Source organism: Ipomoea nil, unplaced genomic scaffold (assembly GCF_001879475.1).
Source record: "Ipomoea nil cultivar Tokyo-kokei standard unplaced genomic scaffold, Asagao_1.1 scaffold0900, whole genome shotgun sequence".
In the NCBI taxonomy this organism is placed as follows: Eukaryota; Viridiplantae; Streptophyta; class Magnoliopsida; order Solanales; family Convolvulaceae; genus Ipomoea; species Ipomoea nil.
Window position 1 is genome coordinate 1,268,745 of NW_017617328.1, and position 19,998 is coordinate 1,288,742.

The 19,998-nt window shown below is 38.5% G+C and overlaps 2 protein-coding genes across 2 annotated transcripts; both read right to left on the reverse strand.

Moving 5' to 3' along the window:
• Nucleotides 1-11,474: 11,474 nt before the first annotated feature.
• LOC109179390 lies at nt 11,475-12,294 on the reverse strand. The gene is made up of 2 exons (XM_019328886.1): nt 12,130-12,294; nt 11,475-12,019 (listed from the first exon to the last, which is right to left on the reverse strand). The coding sequence occupies exons 1-2, from the start codon at nt 12,165-12,167 to the stop codon at nt 11,743-11,745; spliced, it is 315 nt and encodes a 104-aa protein (XP_019184431.1). The 5' UTR covers nt 12,168-12,294; the 3' UTR covers nt 11,475-11,742.
• A 4,499-nt stretch (nt 12,295-16,793) lies between these two features.
• LOC109179387 (peptide methionine sulfoxide reductase A1-like) lies at nt 16,794-18,771 on the reverse strand. The gene is made up of 2 exons (XM_019328881.1): nt 18,212-18,771; nt 16,794-17,233 (listed from the first exon to the last, which is right to left on the reverse strand). Exons 1-2 carry the CDS (start codon nt 18,722-18,724, stop codon nt 16,982-16,984), a joined length of 765 nt encoding a protein of 254 aa, XP_019184426.1. The 5' UTR covers nt 18,725-18,771; the 3' UTR covers nt 16,794-16,981.
• Between the last annotated feature and the right edge of the window lie 1,227 nt (nt 18,772-19,998).

The window sequence follows — 19,998 nt, forward strand, 5'->3', positions numbered from 1 at the left end:
ACCTTTCTTATTGAAATTAATGAGTAAGTTAACGATGAACTAACAGAAATTAACGGAAAAGATAATATTTAACGGTAAAGTTAACGGATAATCATATAATTAAGGATAAATTAGGAAATCTAAAGAAAAAATTAAAATATGATCAATTTGAGCCATTCATTTGATTAAAAAAATTGACCGTCATTTTTTCTACCCATTATAGACCTAACTCTCTTTGACTCTTATTAGTGTATATGTACTAGTTTTTTACGCACATTGCGCGATTGGGATAATGTCCAATATTTTTTTTTTTAAATAAGTACTTTAAAGTATATTAAGGCAAGATTATATTTAAATTGTTCATGCATAGATAATTGAAGGTTGAATTTGCGTATTTAAATAGGTAATTCTTCTAGCAAAGGTTGAGTCCCCAACCCCAAGGGCCCCCCACATTCCGACCCGACAGAGCATTGTGGGAAGTTGTAAATCACGGTGACTCAATGGTTCAGCAGACAGGACCAAATGCCGGTGCGAACAAGGAATCTACCCACTTTGGACATAATTCCCGCACTGCCGCTGCCGAGGTTCAAACCTTGGTCTCTTCTCCCAAATACTGCCCACTATACCATTGAGCTAAGCCCGTGCGGGTTAAATAGGTAATTCTAAGTTTACAAATGCAAGATAATATAGTCAAGATTGATTATAATTGTCAATAAAATAATTGTATAGGTATGGTTGAAACCAAATACGGGACATAAGGGAGAACAAATAAAAATTAGGGCATAAAATATTAAATATATACTAATATTGTTTGAGGAGATTTCGACATTAGGATTTGTGGTTAAGTTATATTAAGACTTTAATATTAGAATTAGATTAATGGTGTAATTATAATTCTATATTAGACGTTAATATTAGAATTAGACTAACGGTGAATTAATGGTATTTAACGAAAAAGTTAAATGGATAATCATATAATTAAGGATAAATTAGAAAAACATTAAAAAAAAATTAAAACCTGAACAATTTGGACAATTCATTTGATTTAATAATTTGACGGTCATTTTTTCTACCCAATGTTAATAATTAAATAAATTCGTTGGTCAAATCCGCTAACTACTGATTGTCAAACAAGGACATTGCAAGGTAGTTCTCACTTCAATTTGTTGTGTGATTTGAATACTCTCTTTGTCACAAAATCTCTCAAGTAGTTTTTTTTTTTTTTTTGAAAAACTCTCAAAGTAGTTAATATGGTTGGCTTTAATTAATTATATATTTTTTAATTTTTTTCATGGTATTAATAAAATACTTGGTAAATAAATATGTAGCATTATTTTGTATTATAACTTTGATATTTAATTAGAAAAATAGTGCACAAAAAAGATAATAGACAATGTAGTGAATATAATCAATTGATGAATTTGAATGTAAAAATTTTTACATTTGAGAAAAATAAAGACAATATAACTAATGAAAATATTTCTCTTAATTAATTTATTGATAATGAATAATTTTTTTTCACTGTATTAAGACATTGTAAGGACAATGTAGCGAATATAATCAATTAATAAATTTGAATATAAAGAATTTTTATATTGTAGAAAAATAAAGACAATATAACTAATACAATTATTTCTCTTATTTAATTTATTGATAATGAATAATTTTTTTTTGAATAAAGGCATTGTGGACACATAATTCTAAATTAAAGAAATGCATATCTATAATTTTTTGTTGTAGCTACTAAATTATTATTTATATATAATTTAATAAGAGTAAAATAGAGTACTAATTATGCCAACTTTGATTGGGATGAGGTTCGAACCTAAGACCATTTTTTTTTTTTTTGAAATCAATGAGTAAGTTAACGGTGAACTAACGGCAATTCTTAAAATTTTAACGGAATTAGTAACGGTGTGTGAGTATTTTAGGAAATTTTAGTTTAAAATTTAAATCTTATCAATCTTTTAATCAATCTGAGTCATTCATTTGATTAAAATCTGTGACCGCCATTTTTTCTACCCATTATAGGCCTAACTCTCTTGGGCTCTTATTAGTATACTAGTTTTTTACGCGCATTGCGCGATTGGGATAATGCCCAATGTTTTTTTTAAATAAGTACTTTAAAGTATATTAAGGCAAGATTATATTAAAATTGTTCATGCATAGATAATTGAAGGTTGAATTTGCGTATTTAAATAGGTAATTCTTCTCGCAAAGGTTGAGTCCCCAACCCCAAGGGCCCCCCACATTCCGACCCGACAGAGCATTGTGGGAAGTTGTAAATCACGGTGACTCAATGGTTCAGCAGACAGGACCAAATGCCGGTGCGAACAAGGAATCTACCCACTTTGGACATAATTCCCGCACTGCCGCCGCCGAGGTTCAAACCTTGGTCTCTTCTCCCAAATACTGCCCACTAAACCATTGAGCTAAGCCCATGCGGGTTAAATAAGTAATTCTAAGTTTACAAATGCAAGATAATATAGTCAAGATTGATTATAATTGTCAATAAAATAATTGTATAGGTATGGTTGAAACGAAATACGGGACATAAGGGAGAACAAATAAAAATTAGGGCATAAAATATTAAATATATACTAATATTGTTTGAGGAGATTTCGACATTAGGATTTATGGTTAAGTTCTATTAAGACTTTAATATTAGAATTAGATTAATGGTGTAATTATAATTCTATATTAGAATTAGACTAACGGTGAATTAACGGTATTTAACGGAAAAGTTAAATGGATAATCATATAATTAAGAATAAATTAGAAAAACATTAAAAAAAATTAAAACCTGAACAATTTGAACCATTCATTTGATTTAATAATTTGACGGTCATTTTTTCTACCCAATGTTAATAATTAAATAAATTCGTCGGTCAAATCCGCTAATATAATCCGCTAACTACTGATTGTCAAACAAGGACATTGCAAGGTAGTTTTCACTTCAATTTGTTGTGTGATTTGAATACTCTTTTTGTCACAAAATCTCTCAAGTAGTTAATATGGTTGGCTTTAATTAATTATATATTTTTTTTAATTTTTTCATGGTATTAATAAAATATTTGGTAAATAAATATATAGCATTATTTTGTATTATAACTTTGATATTTAATTAGAAAAATAGTGCACAAAAAAGATAATAGACAATGTAGTGAATATAATCAATTGATGAATTTGAATGTAAAAATTTTTACATTTGAGAAAAATAAAGACAATATAACTAATGAAAATATTTCTCTTAATTAATTTATTGATAATGAATAATTTTTTTTCACTGAAATAAGACATTGTAAGGACAATGTAGCGAATATAATCAATGAATAAATTTGAATATAAAGAATTTTTATATTGTAGAAAAATAAAGACAATATAACTAATACAATTATTTCTCTTATTTAATTTATTGATAATGAATAATTTTTTTTTGAATAAAGGCATTGTGGACACATAATTCTAAATTAAAGAAATGCATATCTATAATTTGTTGTTGTAGCTACTAAATTATTATTTATATAATTTAATAAGAGTAAAATAGAGTACTAATTATGCCAACTTTGATTGGGATGAGGTTTGAACCTAAGGCCTTTTTTTTTTTTTATTGAAATCAATGAGTAAGTTAACGGTGAACTAACGGCAATTCTTAACATTTTAACGGAATTAGTAACGGTGTGTGGGTATTTTAGGAAATTTTAGTATAAAATTTAAATCTTATCAATCTTTTAATCAATCTGAGCCATTCATTTGATTAAAATCTGTGACCGCCATTTTTTCTACCCATTATAGGCCTAACTCTCTTGGGCTCTTATTAGTATAGTAGATATATATATATATATATATATATATATATATATATATATATATATATATGATTTAGAACACATATTCAACACATAGAGAAATGGATACGATAGAAACGCTCTCAACTCAGCGGTCGGAAGAAGATCGCGATCTTCTTGAACGGAGTACGAAGAAGGCCAAAAAGGGCGATGGATCGGATGGGAGCCCTGTGCGACAGCAAGGGCAAGAAGGGATCGATGTTGTGCACGAAACGCCGGTGGAAGAGATGGTGGCATCTGCTGCACCGGCCATGCAGGTAACGCATGCTAGTGCGTCGACGTTCCACGTAACACCTCCTCTTTTGTCGCAGGTACCAGGGACATCACGAAAGACGTATGCCGCGACAGTATCTGGACATGACGTACGAACCATGCGCGAGCCAGAGGAGATGGCGGAGGATACGTCCGATGATGAGGATGATGACCCTTTCTGTCCAAAGATCCGGATGACAAGGGCGGAGCTGGAGATTATACGCGCACCTTGGCGGAAGGCAATCATCATTAAGGTGATGGGGAGAACGGTTGGATATGCTTATCTGCTGCGTCGCCTCACATCCATGTGGAAGCCAAAAGGGACAATGGATCTGATTGCTATTGACAACGGTTATTTCATCGTACGCTTCGGAGCTGTTGAGGATCTGGAGTACGCCATGTTTGAGGGTCCATGGATGATCATGGACCATTACCTCCTAGTCAAGCCATGGGTGCCGGATTTCGATCCTTTCTCGGACGTCACGGAGAAGGTCCTGGTATGGATTAGAATTCCTTGCTTACCTGCTGAGTATTATAGTCTGATTTTTCTCAGGAAGCTAGGAAATAAAGTGGGGAGAACGCTTCGAGTTGATCAAGCCACGAGCGCAGTTTCCCGGGGGATGTTCGCGAGGATCTGTGTCGAAGTAGATATTACAAAGCCGCTCATATCAAAGTTCACATACAAGGGGAAGGTAAGATCGGTTGCCTACGAAGGCATACACATGATTTGTTTTTCTTGTGGCATTTACGGCCACAGTCCAGATGCCTGCCCAAAAGCGGTCAGACCTGAGGAGAATAAGAGCGATGAAAGGCCTGTAGAGCCATCCGGGCAAGCCAGAGGGGAGAAGAAAGGGATCACTGTTGGTGATAAACCGTTTGGAGCTTGGATGATTGCACCGGGGAGGCGAGGACGCGGGGGACCAAGGCCAAATACGAAAGCTCCTAGGATGGCGGAGGACAGGCGTGTTAACGAGGCAGGTGAGCATGCAGGTACAGTCCAGCAGTCGCGTTTTGGACCATTAGCAGTAGAGGAGGAGGGCGAGGCGGATGTGGTGGCAGCAGAGATGGCAAATAATAACAATGTGGAAGGATCGACGTGGCAGGATCGGGCTTTGGCAGTGCCAACTCAGGAACGAGTTCAGGGGACGTCCAGTGCTAGTATGCAAAGGCCGAATGTGGTTGCGGTGGAAAAGCAAATTCTAAATGAGCCCGCGGAGATGAGACGAGCTCGCATAGCGAGGGGGGAGGCAATAACACGAGCTCGGGGGGGTGGACGTGTGGGTACTAGGCGAGCAGCGGAGGAAGACGAACACGTGGTGGTTCGTGGTGAGCAAGGCGGTCTGGTGATACACTCGTCAAGAGTGTTTGTGGGGGACGAGGCTGGCGATCTCCCTTCACCGGTTTGGCAGCACACGAAGGAGCACCATGCTGATCCGCCAGAATGCTTCGACAACGAAGGTGACGTGGTTATGAGGTTGAGTGGGAGTCACGACTTTTGTGACGAGATTGAGGGGGCACAAGCTGCCATCTGAGAGTTTGGTTTTCCTTTTGTTTATCCTTTGTTTTGATATTTTGTGCTTTATGGCCCTTTGCTGTTTGTTTTGTTTTTAAATCCTTTTATGGATCTTTTAATATGGAACCGCCAAGGGGCGAATGGAAAGGCTTTCCGTCGCGCCCTCAAATTTCTTCTACAGGTTCATAAACCAAATATCCTTGTCTTATTGGAGCCAAAGGTCTCAGGAGCTCAAGCCAACAAGATCTGTTCCGCGCTCGGGTTCTCGGACTGGATACGGGTCGAGGCCGTGGGCTTTAGCGGAGGCAATTGGGTGCTCTGGAAGGATCCGGTGGAAATTTCGATTCTCTTTACCCATCCGCAGTTTATGTTATTGAAGGTGTCCCAAGTTGGCCAGTCACCCTGGGTGTTTGCCCCAGTTTATGGTAGCCCAACTCTACACCTCAGACGAAGACTATGGCGTGATTTATCCCAATCTGAACGGGGTTCTCAAGGACCTTGGCTCGTGGCAGGAGATTTTAACTCGGTTGTCAGTAGGGATGAAACGGCAAATTACACCTCCTTTTCGTCCCAAAGAAGTGCAGATTTTGTCAACTGGATACATGACGAAGGTCTCATAGACTTGGATTTTACGGGACCTAAGCTGACTTGGGTAAAAGACGGGTCAAAAGATTTTATTAAAGGGGCCCGACTCGATCGGGCTTTGTGCAATTTTGACTGGCGTGTAAGATTCCCGGCTGCCTCGGTGGACCATCTGCCGCGGGTTGCGTCGGACCACGCCCCGATTTTGGTACGTCTTTATGGGGTCCGTAGTTTTAATCAAACTAACCTCTCCCGTTTTCTTTTTCAGGCTGCCTGGCTCACACATCAGGATTTGCCAAACGTAGTTCAACGAACTTGGGATACAAGCACTAGTTTGATCGAGAATGTGCAAAAGGTTACACAAGGTCTAAATACCTGGAACAAAGAGGTTTTCGGGAACATTTTTAAGAGAAAGAGGGACTTGCTGGCCAGGATTGGAGGTATCCAACGGACCCAAGCTAAAAACCCGCACAGAGGTCTGGGAAAGTTGGAAGAGAAGCTACAAATCGAGCTCGAGGATACCTTGTATCAAGAAGAGCTTTTGTGGTTTCAAAGATCGAGAGAAGACTGGATAACGTCGGGGGATCGGAATACCGCATATTATCACGCGGCTGCTACAATTCGCAAGTCACGCACGAGGGTAACAGGGCTCCGAGATGACGACGGGAATTGGCTTTCCGAGGGGGTAGGACTCAGGGACCACGTCAGAAATTTCTTTGTTAATTTGTTCACAGGGTCCACAGTGGTCTCAGACTAGCCATCGGATGTACCGAGCTTTCCGAGACCCAGGCGTATAGACTGGACGGTGTTCAACAGAACACTAACAAAGGAAGAAGTACAACAAGCAGTTTTTGACATGAAGCCGTTCAAAGCCCCGGGCCCGGATGGCCTCCCAGCGGGTTTTTATCAACACATGTGGGACGTGACCGGAGATAGTATATTCAACTTAGTCAGACATGCAATTCACACCGGCGAACTCCCCGAAGGCCTAAATGACACTCTTGTTGCACTCATTCCGAAAGTCCGGGGGCCAGACACGATTAAACAATTTCGTCTTATTAGCTTGTGCAATGTGAGTTATAAAATTCTGACAAAAACGATTACTAACAGACTTAAATATATTCTTCCTCAGGTTATTGGACCGCACCAAAGCTCTTTTGTCCCAGGGAGGCAGATCTCGGATAATGTCATTGTGTATCAGGAAATTATGCACAGCATGAAGGAAGCACGCGGCAAAAAGGGATACATGGCCTTAAAGCTCGACCTGGAAAAAGCTTACGACAGACTTTCGTGGGACTTCATTAAGGATACGTTGCTGCACGCCGGCTTTAATGATATGTGGGTAAACATTATTATGACATGTGTTACTTCGTCCAGACTAGCAGTCATATGGAATGGAGAACGTCTAGATTACTTCAAGCCCGAAAGAGGAATAAGGCAAGGTGACGCCATGTCCCCAGCGATTTTCGTTCTCTGTATGGAAAGGCTTAGCCATTTAATTCTATCCCAGGTAACAGCCCGAAACTGGAAAGGTATCCAATTTGCTCCAGGGGGACCGATTTTGTCGCACCTGTGCTTCGCCGATGACATGGTCCTCTTTACCGAGGCTTCAGAAGATCAGGTGGACGTGGTACAGCAGTGCTTAGATTGCTTTTGCAGGGCTTCGGGGCAGAAGATAAGCCTCAACAAGTCACAAATTCATTTCTCCAAGAACACTCCACCCGGTTTGGCTGCTACCATTGCCGCGAAGTTGGGTATTGAAGAGACTAAGGACCTAGGGAGATACTTGGGTGTACCTTCTATCCATGGTCGGATTACTTGTAACACATATGCAAGTCTTTTGGAGCGAATTGCCAATAGGCTAGAAGGTTGGAAAGCCAAAACTCTGTCTTTAGCTGGGAGAGTTACGTTAACAAAATCGGTTCTGAATGCTATCCCAGTGTACACCATGCAGACGGTGGCACTCCCGAAAGGTGTTTGTGCAGAAATTGAAAAGAGGACTCGGCGTTTCATATGGGGCAAAAATGAACAGACAGGAGGGAACAAATTAAGCCTTGTAAACTGGGAGCTGGTCACCACGGGGAAAGCGAAGGGCGGGCTTGGCTTAAGGAAACTACATGAGATGAACAATGCATGTATGGCTAAGCTATGTTGGCGCTACCGGACGGAAGCTTCAGCACTGTGGGCAAGGACCCTGGCCTCCAAGTACAATCACAGGGTGGGAGCTACCATGGACGTCTTAAAGCCAGCGTAAAATCTCAAACGTGTGGCGTCGTATGTGCAATGCCAATGTGATATTGGAGAAGGGTGTAATGCATATCGTCCGGGATGGCGCTTCTACGCGGTTCTGGATGGACGTATGGCTATCTTCCGTTTCTTTGTACGAGAAGCTGCTTCGACCCTTGAGCCTCCCGGAGCTTTACGCATCCGTTGACGAGTACTGGGATTATTACAGGGGATGGAAATGGGAGAAGCTCGAGCCGTTTTTACCTCGGGAAGACTTGGAGGCTTTGGCTGCTTTTGGGCTTACGGAAGCGGGAAATCCTGACGAGTGGGGATGGAAATTAGACCCTCGTGGTCGCTTTTCTGTAAAGTCCGCCTATAGTCTGATAGACCCCTCACATGAAGGGGGCTCGGACAACATCTGGAGGGTCATTTGGACCTTAAGGGTGCCAGTTAGAATCTCCATGTTTATTTGGCTAGTGAGACATGGGAAGATTTTGACAAATTTCGAACGTGTGAGACGTCATATAGCTACTTCTGACGTTTGTTTTCTTTGCGCAGGTAAAAGGGAGGACCTAAATCACCTTTTCAGGGAATGTAAAGCGGCCAGGCCCATCTGGGAAGACTCGTTGCATTGGCGTTTAAGAGAGAAGCTGCGGACCATGGACTGGACAGAATGGTTTACGGCTAATCTTAGGGGAGACGCGAAGGAGGGGTTTGCAGATGATTGGCCCGAGATTTTTTGCATAAGACTTTGGTGTTTATGGAAATGGCGGAATGAGGAGGTCTTCAACGAAATGAGCACGCCGATTGATCAGAGGCTAGCTTGGCTGCGCAAATATGATAAGGAGGTGCTGGGGGCTTTCAAAGCGAAAAAAATGGCAAGACGTGGGCAACACATCTACGTGGACACCCGCATTTCTTGGACTAAGCCGCCACCAGGATGGCTCAAGCTTAATGTGGACGGCAGCTATAGGAGTAATGGTTCAGCTAGCTATGGAGGAGTGCTGTGAGACGAACATGGGGACTGGTGTAAAGGATTTGCATACAACATTGGAAGATGCTCGGCGGAAGCTGCAGAGGCGTGGGGTGTGCTACAAGGGCTACGGATGGCGAAGGACTTCGGAGCCTCGAGGATTATCGTTGAGTGTGATTCCAAGACTACGGTGGAAAGTTTGTGTGAGAAAGAAGGATGGAGAAGCCAATGCCATAACATTGGCAGGCTCTGCATTCGAGAAGCTCTGGGCCTGATGGAAGTGCGATACACTCATGTGTTTAGAGAACAGAACCGGGTAGCAGATAAGCTTGCGACTATGGACGAAGGGGGTGGTTTTGGTTTACGTTATTATAACTCACCTCCGCATGCGATCTTTGAGTTGTTATCTTTGGACAAAGTTGGCGCGTCCTCCTCCCGTAGAGTTCACAGGGCTTCTTACGCCCAAAGGGTGTTGTAATCTTTGTCTTTTCCGGGTAACCCCCTCAGTTCCGATATAAAAAAAAAAAAAAAAAAATATATATATATATATATATATATATATATATATATATATATAGTAGACTAGTAGATAGATATATAAAATAGCGTTGCCATCTCTCTTTTTTTTTTTTCTTTTTGAAAGCGTTGCCATTTCTATTCATATAGATATGTATTTTACTATTGTTGAAATATAATTTTACCATATCTGATTTAAGCATATTGAGAAAGAAAAAAATTCCATGTCACAAAATATTCAACTAATCAAATTTAACAATTCATTCATTTTTAAATATATCGAAAAATGACAATGATCTTGTGATCTAGTGACACGAGTGCAATCGTTATGATGTGGAACCGTGTCAATCTTGCAAGGTGAACACGATTCTATGTTCATAATTACTGAACTATATGTTCATAATTATAAAGTTATATATTCATAATTTTTGAACTCTATATTCACAATTACAGAACTCTGTGTTCATAATTACTGAACTATATGTTCATAATTATAAAGCTATATATTCATAATTTTTGAACTTCATATTCACAATTACTGAATCTTTATATTCATAATTACAGAACTATATGTTCATAATTATGTTCACAACTGTATGTTCATAATTATAGAACTATATGTTCATAATGTTTAAACTATATATTCATAATTATGAACAGTTTTGGAACCGTGTCCACCTTACAAGGTGGACACGATTCCACAACATAATTTACCCACGAAGTGTCCCTTCTAATTGGGAGGTCATGTGTTCGAGTCCAATTTTACATTATAACAGAGTCAGTAGTACTAAAAATATATATACAGTAACAATGATATAAAGATGCAGGTCAGTACACTGGTTAATCCACAAACCAATGATTGGGATTTAACCAGATTGAATGCTTTGTTTGAGCAGCGTGATATTGAGTTAATTTTGCAGATTCCTATCTCACCAAATTTTGAAGACCAATGGTATTGGAGAGGGGATTTAAGAGGCCAATATTCTGTTAAACACGGTTACCATATTCTGTTGCAGTGGAACGAGCTCAATGCTGTCGTGACAGAAACTCTTTCTGCTCCCTCTCTAGCGGTTAGTCCATCTCAGCTCGTTATGGGGCGATTCACTTTGTATGTAGATGGCGGTTTTCAATAGTGTTGAGGCTTTTTTTTTTTTTGGCATTGTGGTGTTAGATGACGAAGGTAATTTTGTAGATACTAAAAATGGTTCTTTACGCTGCCTTCGTGATGCACATCTTGCAGAAGTAATGGCTATTAAAGAGGCGTTATCCTGAGCTAAGGATAATAATTATTTAAGGATAAGGGTTCTCTCTGATTGTTAGATGGTGTGCAACCTTTTCAATGGAGCTTCTGAAGATTTATCTTATGCGGGTTGTGTTATTCGTGAGTGCAAGAGTTATCGAAGACACTTTGAGGTAGTGTCCCTTGGTTATGTATCTAGATCAGTGAACAAGTTAGCTCATGTTGTTGCAAGGGCTGTTCGTACTCAAACTGGTCCTTTTGTTTGGAGTTCTTCTATTCCTCTGTATTATTGATTTGATTTAATAAAAGGGAAAATTGCACTTTTGGTCCCTTAATTGTTTTCAGATATGCAATGTAGTCCCTCATTGTCAATTTTGATAAATTGATCCCTCAAATGTTTCAATTGTAGCCAATATAGTCCTGAGGTTAAATTTGTCACTAACTAGTGTTAAAATCATGGACAATTTAGTAATTTCACAATAGCTTTGGTTACACCCATTTACCCCCAATTGACCAAACGCCTTTCGTCCTCAGCCTCCTCTCTTAGACGAACAGCAGCCAAGCCACCCATCAACGACAGCCAACAACGAAACATTCTTCCAGATTCTCACCTTTACGGTTCTTTTCGGCACGAGCAGACATCTCCGATGAAGAACAGAGCAGCGACCTCTCTCTCTATCACTTCCTGTCGCGGCAGCAATCTTGGAGGAGCTCCGACGAAGCAACGGAGACGTCTGCCAGCAGCTCCGACGATTCTTTCTTCCAGGCAACGAGATTCCTTCAAGCGATCTTGGCAACGATCTTCCTCCTTCCCATACAGATCAATGATGGAAGTTAGGTTCCAAAGTTCATCTGAAATCAAACTAGTAACGTCTAACGCGTAAACTTTCCTGCGAAGAAAAAACACACATTCATCTACATTGAACTTCATAAATACCAAAAAAAGAGAGCATACAATTGATGAATTCCAGAGAAAAAAGTGGAGAAGATGGTAGATTACAGGGCAGTGATGTGCAAGGGGTGGAAGAGCAATTGCATTTAATCCCCGGATCGTAAGCGGTGTGAGCAACGAGTCTCCCCTGTTTCCAGCGATCTTCCTTCTTCCCTCTGGCGTTTGACTCCTCTCCCGTTGAAACTTGGTGGCAACGCATGGTGGTTGGCGGTGCTCGCTTGGCAGCGGCATGAGTTGGACGGTGAAAGGAGGTGAGATGCTGTTATTATTATGAGGATTATTACGTGATTAATGAAGTCATGCCACCGCTGATCTCTCATTGAACATTTTGGCTATTCGCATTCCACAGCGTTGTTGGAGCCATTTGGACTTCCTTTGTTGCCTTTGGACTGTCAGATTTATTTTTGGAACATTTTCAAAATTTGCAGATTCTGGTGACCGGCCGGCTGCTTGACCGCCGCTGATCGCCTGCGACCACGGCGGCACTGCCGTCACCATGGATTCCAGTGAGTGACAAATCTGAAAAGCTAACGCAGAAGGAAGGAGAAAATTGAAGGTAAAACTTAGTGAGTTTTGAAATTACTAAATTGTCCATGGTTTTAACACTAGTTAGTGACAAATTTGACCGCAGGACTACATTGGCTACAATTGAAATATTTGAGGGACCAATTTAGCAAAATTGACAATGAGGGACAACATTGCATATCTGAAAACAATTGAGGGACCAAAAATGCGAATTTCCCTTAATAAAATTCTGAGTTACTTTACAAAAAAAAAAAATATAGAAAAATATCCATAACCTATATTAATATTAAATGAGGAGAGACTCAGATGACATGTATTGACTTCTCCCATATAGGAGGTCATGAGATCGAGCCTCAATGGAGACATTGTTGACTCTTTGTGTTTCATTAGGTTGAAAAATGATGTTTGAACCAATACTACAATGTAATAGAGTCATAGCTTTCAAAAAATGAGGAAAGAGGAATGTTTCAAAAAAATAAGAGAGAGAAAAACATTTCAGCCAATGAATATTTTGTTCTCTTTGAAAATCAATAAAGTTTTTAAATTTTTTAAATTTGAATTTAACGATTTCATTGATTTTCAAAGAGAAAATATTTATTCATAAAATAATATTAAATGAATTGAGCAAAAAATATTTTCACGAATAAATACTTTCCTTTTCTTTTTTAAAAATGAATAAATTAATTTTTATTTTTAGAACTGGAATAAATTAATTTTTTTTTTTTTTTTTTTTTTTGGTAGAGAAGAACTGGAATAAATTAAATTTGATTGGTATTTCAAGCATATACAATCTTATCAGGCAGCTATCAGTACATCGGTATATCCGTATATGTAGGACATTTTTGGGGCATTATTAGAATTTTCATGAATTACAGGGTTACATTTATAATTAATCAATTTAGAAGATATCCGCCGCAATGCATCTTCCCTTCTGCATCTCATCCCTGAAACCCTAGCCCAAATCCTTATATAATCTCACTGCATTCTGCATTTCTCTATATCTTATCGCCGCTCCGATCTTCCTTCTCCAATCCGAGTGTGTATATATGTATAGACTATAGACGCACTTATACGTTTATGTAGTTTGGTTAGGGACGAAAATGTTTGATGATTTTATGAGTTTGTTGGTGAGAAATCGCTGTGATGACTCTGTAAAAGTTCAAGCTCAACAGACCGGATCGTCAGGGGTTTCTCTACTTTGAGAGCCTTTGCATGTCGAGTCTACTTCTATCCTGAGCGATCTGCGATTTGAAAATCGAAAGTTTTTTTAATTAGTTTTTGTTGTTTCAGTTGGATGTTTATGGAGGAATTAGTGATTGCTATGAGGATTCCAAGCTCCCTCTTCTGAGTAAAGTTGAGGAAATTTGCTGGCAGAATCGAACCATAAAAAATCTAGCCACTACTGAGCAATCTCTCTCTTCTTCCTAGATTTCCTTTATTGTTTGGTGTTTATGAATTTGTCTTTGGATCCTTTTTGTCGTTAATTCTCCACTTCTGTGTCTAGTTTTAAGCGTAGATGCAATAATTATTCAATATGATGTTGTGATTTTGATGTCATTTTTGCTTAGGAATTATTGATTGCTATGAGGATTTCTAAGCTCCCTCTTCCGAGTAAAGCTGAGGAAATTTGCTGGCAGAATCGAACCACTTACAATCTAGCCATTACTGAGCAATCTCTTTTTTTGATAAGATTTCAGATCTTTGTAGTTTTCTTCTATATTCCTTACTGTCGCGTCTTGTTCTAAGCATAGTTGCATGATTTTGATGTTATTTTTGTGAAATTGTTGAATATTGTAGTGTTCTTGATCAATTTGTGCTGAGATAGTGTAAGGTTTTCAAAGATTTATTTTTGATGTTAGTACAATACTTAATTCAGATCACGATGAAGACTCCATAATATTCAAGCTCAACAGACCGGAATGCAGGCTCCTCCTTCAACTGGAGGAGCATGCGTGTCGATTACCCCGCTGAACTGAGTGATCTGCAAATTTTAATCAATGCAATTGTGTCTTTCTTGTGTACCTTTGAATGTAATTGTTTTTCTAATGGAGATTACCAAGCTCCCTCTTTTATGTTCATGTGTTTTTGGTGTTTTGTTATGAATTTTGAGTGTGATAATGATAATGATGAAGCTATTTTTGCATTCCAACACTTGGACTGAGAGATTAAATCTCAATGAATGCAAAACATTTTGCATCTGAATCTTTCTCAGTGATTTAATTGTGTTCTATTTGAAGATTGTATGAATTGCCATTGCATTTTCTATGTAGTATTTCTGTATTGAAGATTTGAAGCCATCAGAATCAAGTGATGACACTCCAATTAATCTTAGGACACCATTGGACACAACTTATGGGTTGTGGTTGAGAATAAAATTTTTCTGATGATGATGATGGTTTAATCTTTTATTTCATATTCATTTCATTTCAAAATCAGTTCATTGTAACTTAACCTTAATTGTTTGTTCACTAAAAGACCATGTAATTTTGAATATGTCTGATCAACCATGTTTGCATTGTTTAATGCATATTTAGTTGTTAATCTTTCCTACAGTGTTTTTTTAGTGAAGATGGAAACTTGGAACCCTGGTAGTTGTGATTTGTGACTTTAGCTGGTTAAGGAATGAGGAGTTATGAATTGGCTCAAATCAAGAATGCTGGTTGCTCCTACGGGAAGTTGAAGTGAAGACATAATTTAAAAATAAAATAATTTTTGTACTGTGAAAGGGATCCAAGAGACTCCAATATAATGTTAACTTTGTAGGGGTGAATGATTTTTAAAATTAATTTTGAGTTTCTTTTTCTTTTGTAATTATTGAATTTTATATAAAAATTGTTTACAATATTATTTGACAAAAATTAGTACGGAGTATTTCTTTTCTGCTATATTTTTTTTAAATATAACAATTTAGAATTTGTCACTTTAATAAATTGTAAAATGTAATATGACTTAAATTTGAAACTTTTTATTTACTTTAATTGATCGATGTTTTAATATTAAGAATCTGTTTTCATGTTATGTATGTTAATATTATGAATTTAACTGATATATGTATATATATTTTTATATTATAAAATAGTCATAACTAAAATGTAAAATTGAATTTTATTAAGCTATATATTTGGTTATACAATCTTGTGTAAAAGAAAATTCAAATTCGAGCTTAAAAATTTAGGGAGCCATGCAGCTTCAAATCCAACATGAGTCCATACTCTGGAACATCTTTAATAAATGATAAGAATATTCTTTTTCCTTTTTTCCCTTTCTTTTTTATTTTGATGAGACCACATGGCCTGTTTCCCCATTTTATTGAGTCTAAACGGAGATGTTTTAGTATAGTTTTGACCCAAGTTAAGGTGTTGAAGGAACCCAAATCTTGTTGGGCAAGGAAGAGAAGGGGTAAAACCGCCGGCAGCTGCCAGGCCATTGACCACTCAGAATTCCCACGGTGGGGCGGGAGTGGTTTGGGTCATGTAGGACTGGCGGACCAGGTTAAGGCAGCAACGCACCACACCATGGTCAAGGATTAAACCAAAGACCTCTAGCATGACAGAGTGTCCAAACCCACCAAGCCACGCTATCATTTATGTGCTAGGGCGTTATTGTTATGACTTTCATGAGTTGGCAGAATTACAAACTTGCCATGACCGACCGCCGGCCACCTCCTACCATGGTGCCCCCAACGGGCTTGGTGCGTTCCCATCGGAAGGGTTGCGCAGTATTGAGGGTGTACATGTTTGTGGCTAGGGTGGTGAAGACTTAACTGATGCATACGTAAGGATGGCATGGACACGTGGGTGGTGGTCATGAAGGGTCCGTCTACTTGGCAAGACATGGGGAGCTTTTGAACACTATAAAAAGAGGTGCCTTGCCTACTTTAAGACATCACGGTCTTATCAATATAAGCGCCCTGGTCCTGTGGTTTCTAGAATGGTTGATTTCCATTAGCTACACTATTGTCTTAGTATTTTCTAGCCCGTTCTTTGAAGCAACAACGGTTATTATTTATTTATTATTTGAACCGCCATTTTGGGCTTAGCGTCCAAATAATAATACTACTATTTTTCTACCCATGTTCTATACATCTATATCCAATTTATGGTGTCTGGTCTTGACAAACCCATAAAGAAAAATCTTGTTTATATAATAATAATAATAAAATAATATAAAATATAAAATGAATAAAAGACTAAATGAAGCTCAAACTAAAATCTTGTTTATATATATGAAACATATATACCAGTTACTGATAATGGGTATTGTCTACAACATAAATTTCCCACTTTATTTCTGACCATAGTTCAGAGATACTAAGTTGCAAAATATAGAAACAGAAATATATAATTGGCTTGCGATGATGAGTAGATAACAGATCTCATCCATAGCAACGGATAGGATCATTGCATCCTTTCTCAGCAGATTGCTTGGAACCAAACCTTCCTCCCTTTGCAAGGTACTGCTGGTGATACTCTTCTGCTCTGTAGAATTTCTTAGCAGGCAGTATCTCAGTCACAATCTGCCTGTTGAGAAGCTTCTGCTGTTTCTCCTTGGATTCAATCGCCTCCTTCTCTTGCTCGGGCGTGTAGAAGTAAATCCCAGATCTGTACTGCGTTCCCACATCGTTCCCCTACAAAACAGCACGACTGAACTGTTAAACGCCCCGAAGAACAGAATACAAAACCTGACACTTACAAGCACAGCAGCGCATATATAATGAGGGCAGTGGTGATTACTGCGATAGTAAGTTGAACTTTGCCAATGACCTTGTGGTCTAGTGGCACGAAGTGACTCTCCCAAATGGGATGTCATGGTTATGATCCCCAATGGAGGCAATATTGACTCTTTGTCCTTCGTTATGAACAGATACTACATTGTAATAAGGGGTCTTCACCTAATGACCCCCCAGGTTGGGATTCAAACCCTCAAACTACGCTCGAGCAAAACTTTAAGGTAATCAGTCGAACCAACCGAGCTTTGCAAATGATCAATGTTAAACTTCTCAATTGGCAACATTTGCAGCATCAAGGTTTGACCATTTTTGAGAAGGATAAAGATATCTTCCACTGTCTTGATCTTTAGGTGACAGAAATAGAGACACTTCATGAACAAAAGAGAATGGTGCTACATGACCTAAAGCAGCACTATGATCACAACAACCTTAAACCACTGACAAATCAATTGTTTTCTGGTAAGCATAACAAGGATTCTATACTTCTCTTTGCCTCTTATTTGACTATATAAACTCCAGAGTACAGCAGAAGATTCAAATTAGCTTTAACTTTGTTACATGAATCTTGAATAGAAGAGAAATTTCCAGAAGACTACTGCACAGTCTCAAATTTTGGGTACCAATCAAAGCTTGTTCCTTTGCCTTTTGTCTTATTTTTTTCTTGTGATTAACAACTAAACATCCATTTTTTTAATGATAATTGTCTCCTATTTTTGTTTGTTTCTTAATTCTTACTAACAAAATTCAGTAAACAGAGCTGATAGAGAGAGAGAGAGAGATTAATCTTCAAATTTCCAGGCATTTAAACAAACACCAAGCAGTCAAGAATTAAACCCATCATAGTTACCAAAGAAATCCAGTAATTTGAGGACCCACCTGGCGGTTGAGGGTAGTCGGGTCATGGCGAGCCCAGAAGGCGTCGAGCAGGCTCTCAAAGCTACACTCTTTCGGGTCATACTGGACCCGGACCACCTCGGAGTGGTTGGTCGTGCCGGTGCAAACATCCTCGTACGACGGGTTGTGGACATGGCCCTGGGTATACCCGACCTCGGTCTTGGTAACGCCGGGCACCCGCTGAAACGCGAGCTCGACGCCCCAGAAACAACCCGCCCCGAATTGGGCGAACTGTTGGCCGGGAGCCGGGGCGTCGTCGTCGGGGCCTTGGGCGATTGCGGAGTCCATGGAGCTTTCCGCGGCAGAGCGAGCGCCGAAGCCAAGCTTATTGAGCCAACTCATCCTTGGGGTGGAGCGAAGTGCGGCGGATCTCGGGGTCGCCGGAGAGGAAGTGAAGGGGAGTGATTTCCGGTGAGAAAGTGAGGGTTTATATAGAGAGAAACGCGGGGGTACGGAGGCTATGGCGGATGCGGTGGTGGGTTTGAAGAGGAGCATTCTTGAAATAGCGTTTTGGGATGGGACTTGGGAGTGGGTATTTGCCAAATGGATATAATATTACGTAAGAAATGCAAGAAAATATTTTTTTGAAAGGAAAATGCAAGAAAATATTTGTTTTCCTATCTGGGAAATGAAAATAATTCAGTACTCATTTTTCTTTATTTGCTACAAAGTTAACATTTATTACCTAAATATTCACTCTAGGTGAAGTTCATCTTGTAATCTAATTAAAAAATAATCATAATAAAATAAATCAATTTAAGTTATTGACTCTAGGTGCGTGGTTTGTGTTTTTAAGATGTTTTGTTTGTTTTCTTAAGTTACGTGATTTGTGTACTTAAAGTGCGTCGGCCTAAAGCTTTAAGTGCATTGTTTTCTTTCTTAAGATGCGTGATTTGTATGTCGATAGTTGAAACTTAAGGTGTGACACTTTAAAACTTTAGGTGCGTGGTTAGTGTTCTTAAGGTGCGTCTTTTTTAATTAACCGCACAATCGCACGGGAAGTTATAGCCGCACCTGAACCCTTCAGGGCCGGATTTTAGGCTGTGCAAGCTGGGCTACCGCACAGGGCCCCCAACTTTAGAGGGGCCCCAAATTTTAAAGGTCTAATATTTAATTTTTACCTAGCTAGTTTATAAATAAAAATTAAAAGTTTTTAATTAAACTTAAAAGGTTTTATGAAGAGATGGTAAGAATGTGTATTTGTTGTATTTTAACTTGGAGGTCAAAGGTTCGAAACTTACAGTGTATTAATTGTGATTTTGGTAGGGCCACATTTATTTACTAGAACAGGGCCACCAAAATTTAAAATACGGCCCTGGAACCCTTCCATATATATATATATATATTTGATGCATCGATGTATAGATACTATACACCGACGGTGAAAAAGAAGATTTCACATCATATATTAAAAATAAAGTCAATATTTAATTAGATCCTTTTTTACAAAATATTTAAAACTTGTATTTTATTAGGAAACTTTTTTATTTTTATTTTTAATTAACAAAATATATTTACTTTCCTTAACATATTTATTACTTAATAATTATTATATATCTACAAATTTATTCACCTTAATATATCCCAAAACTTTGTGTCGTTTCATAAAAATACAATAATATTTATAATTTCACTACAAAAGAAAATATATTACATTTACTGCGCATTTATTAAGCCTAAAATTTACACACTTATTTTCCTCAATTAAATATGGAAATATGGCATACGTCTATACGATAGCCAATTAGCCATCGTACTTAATAGATAAA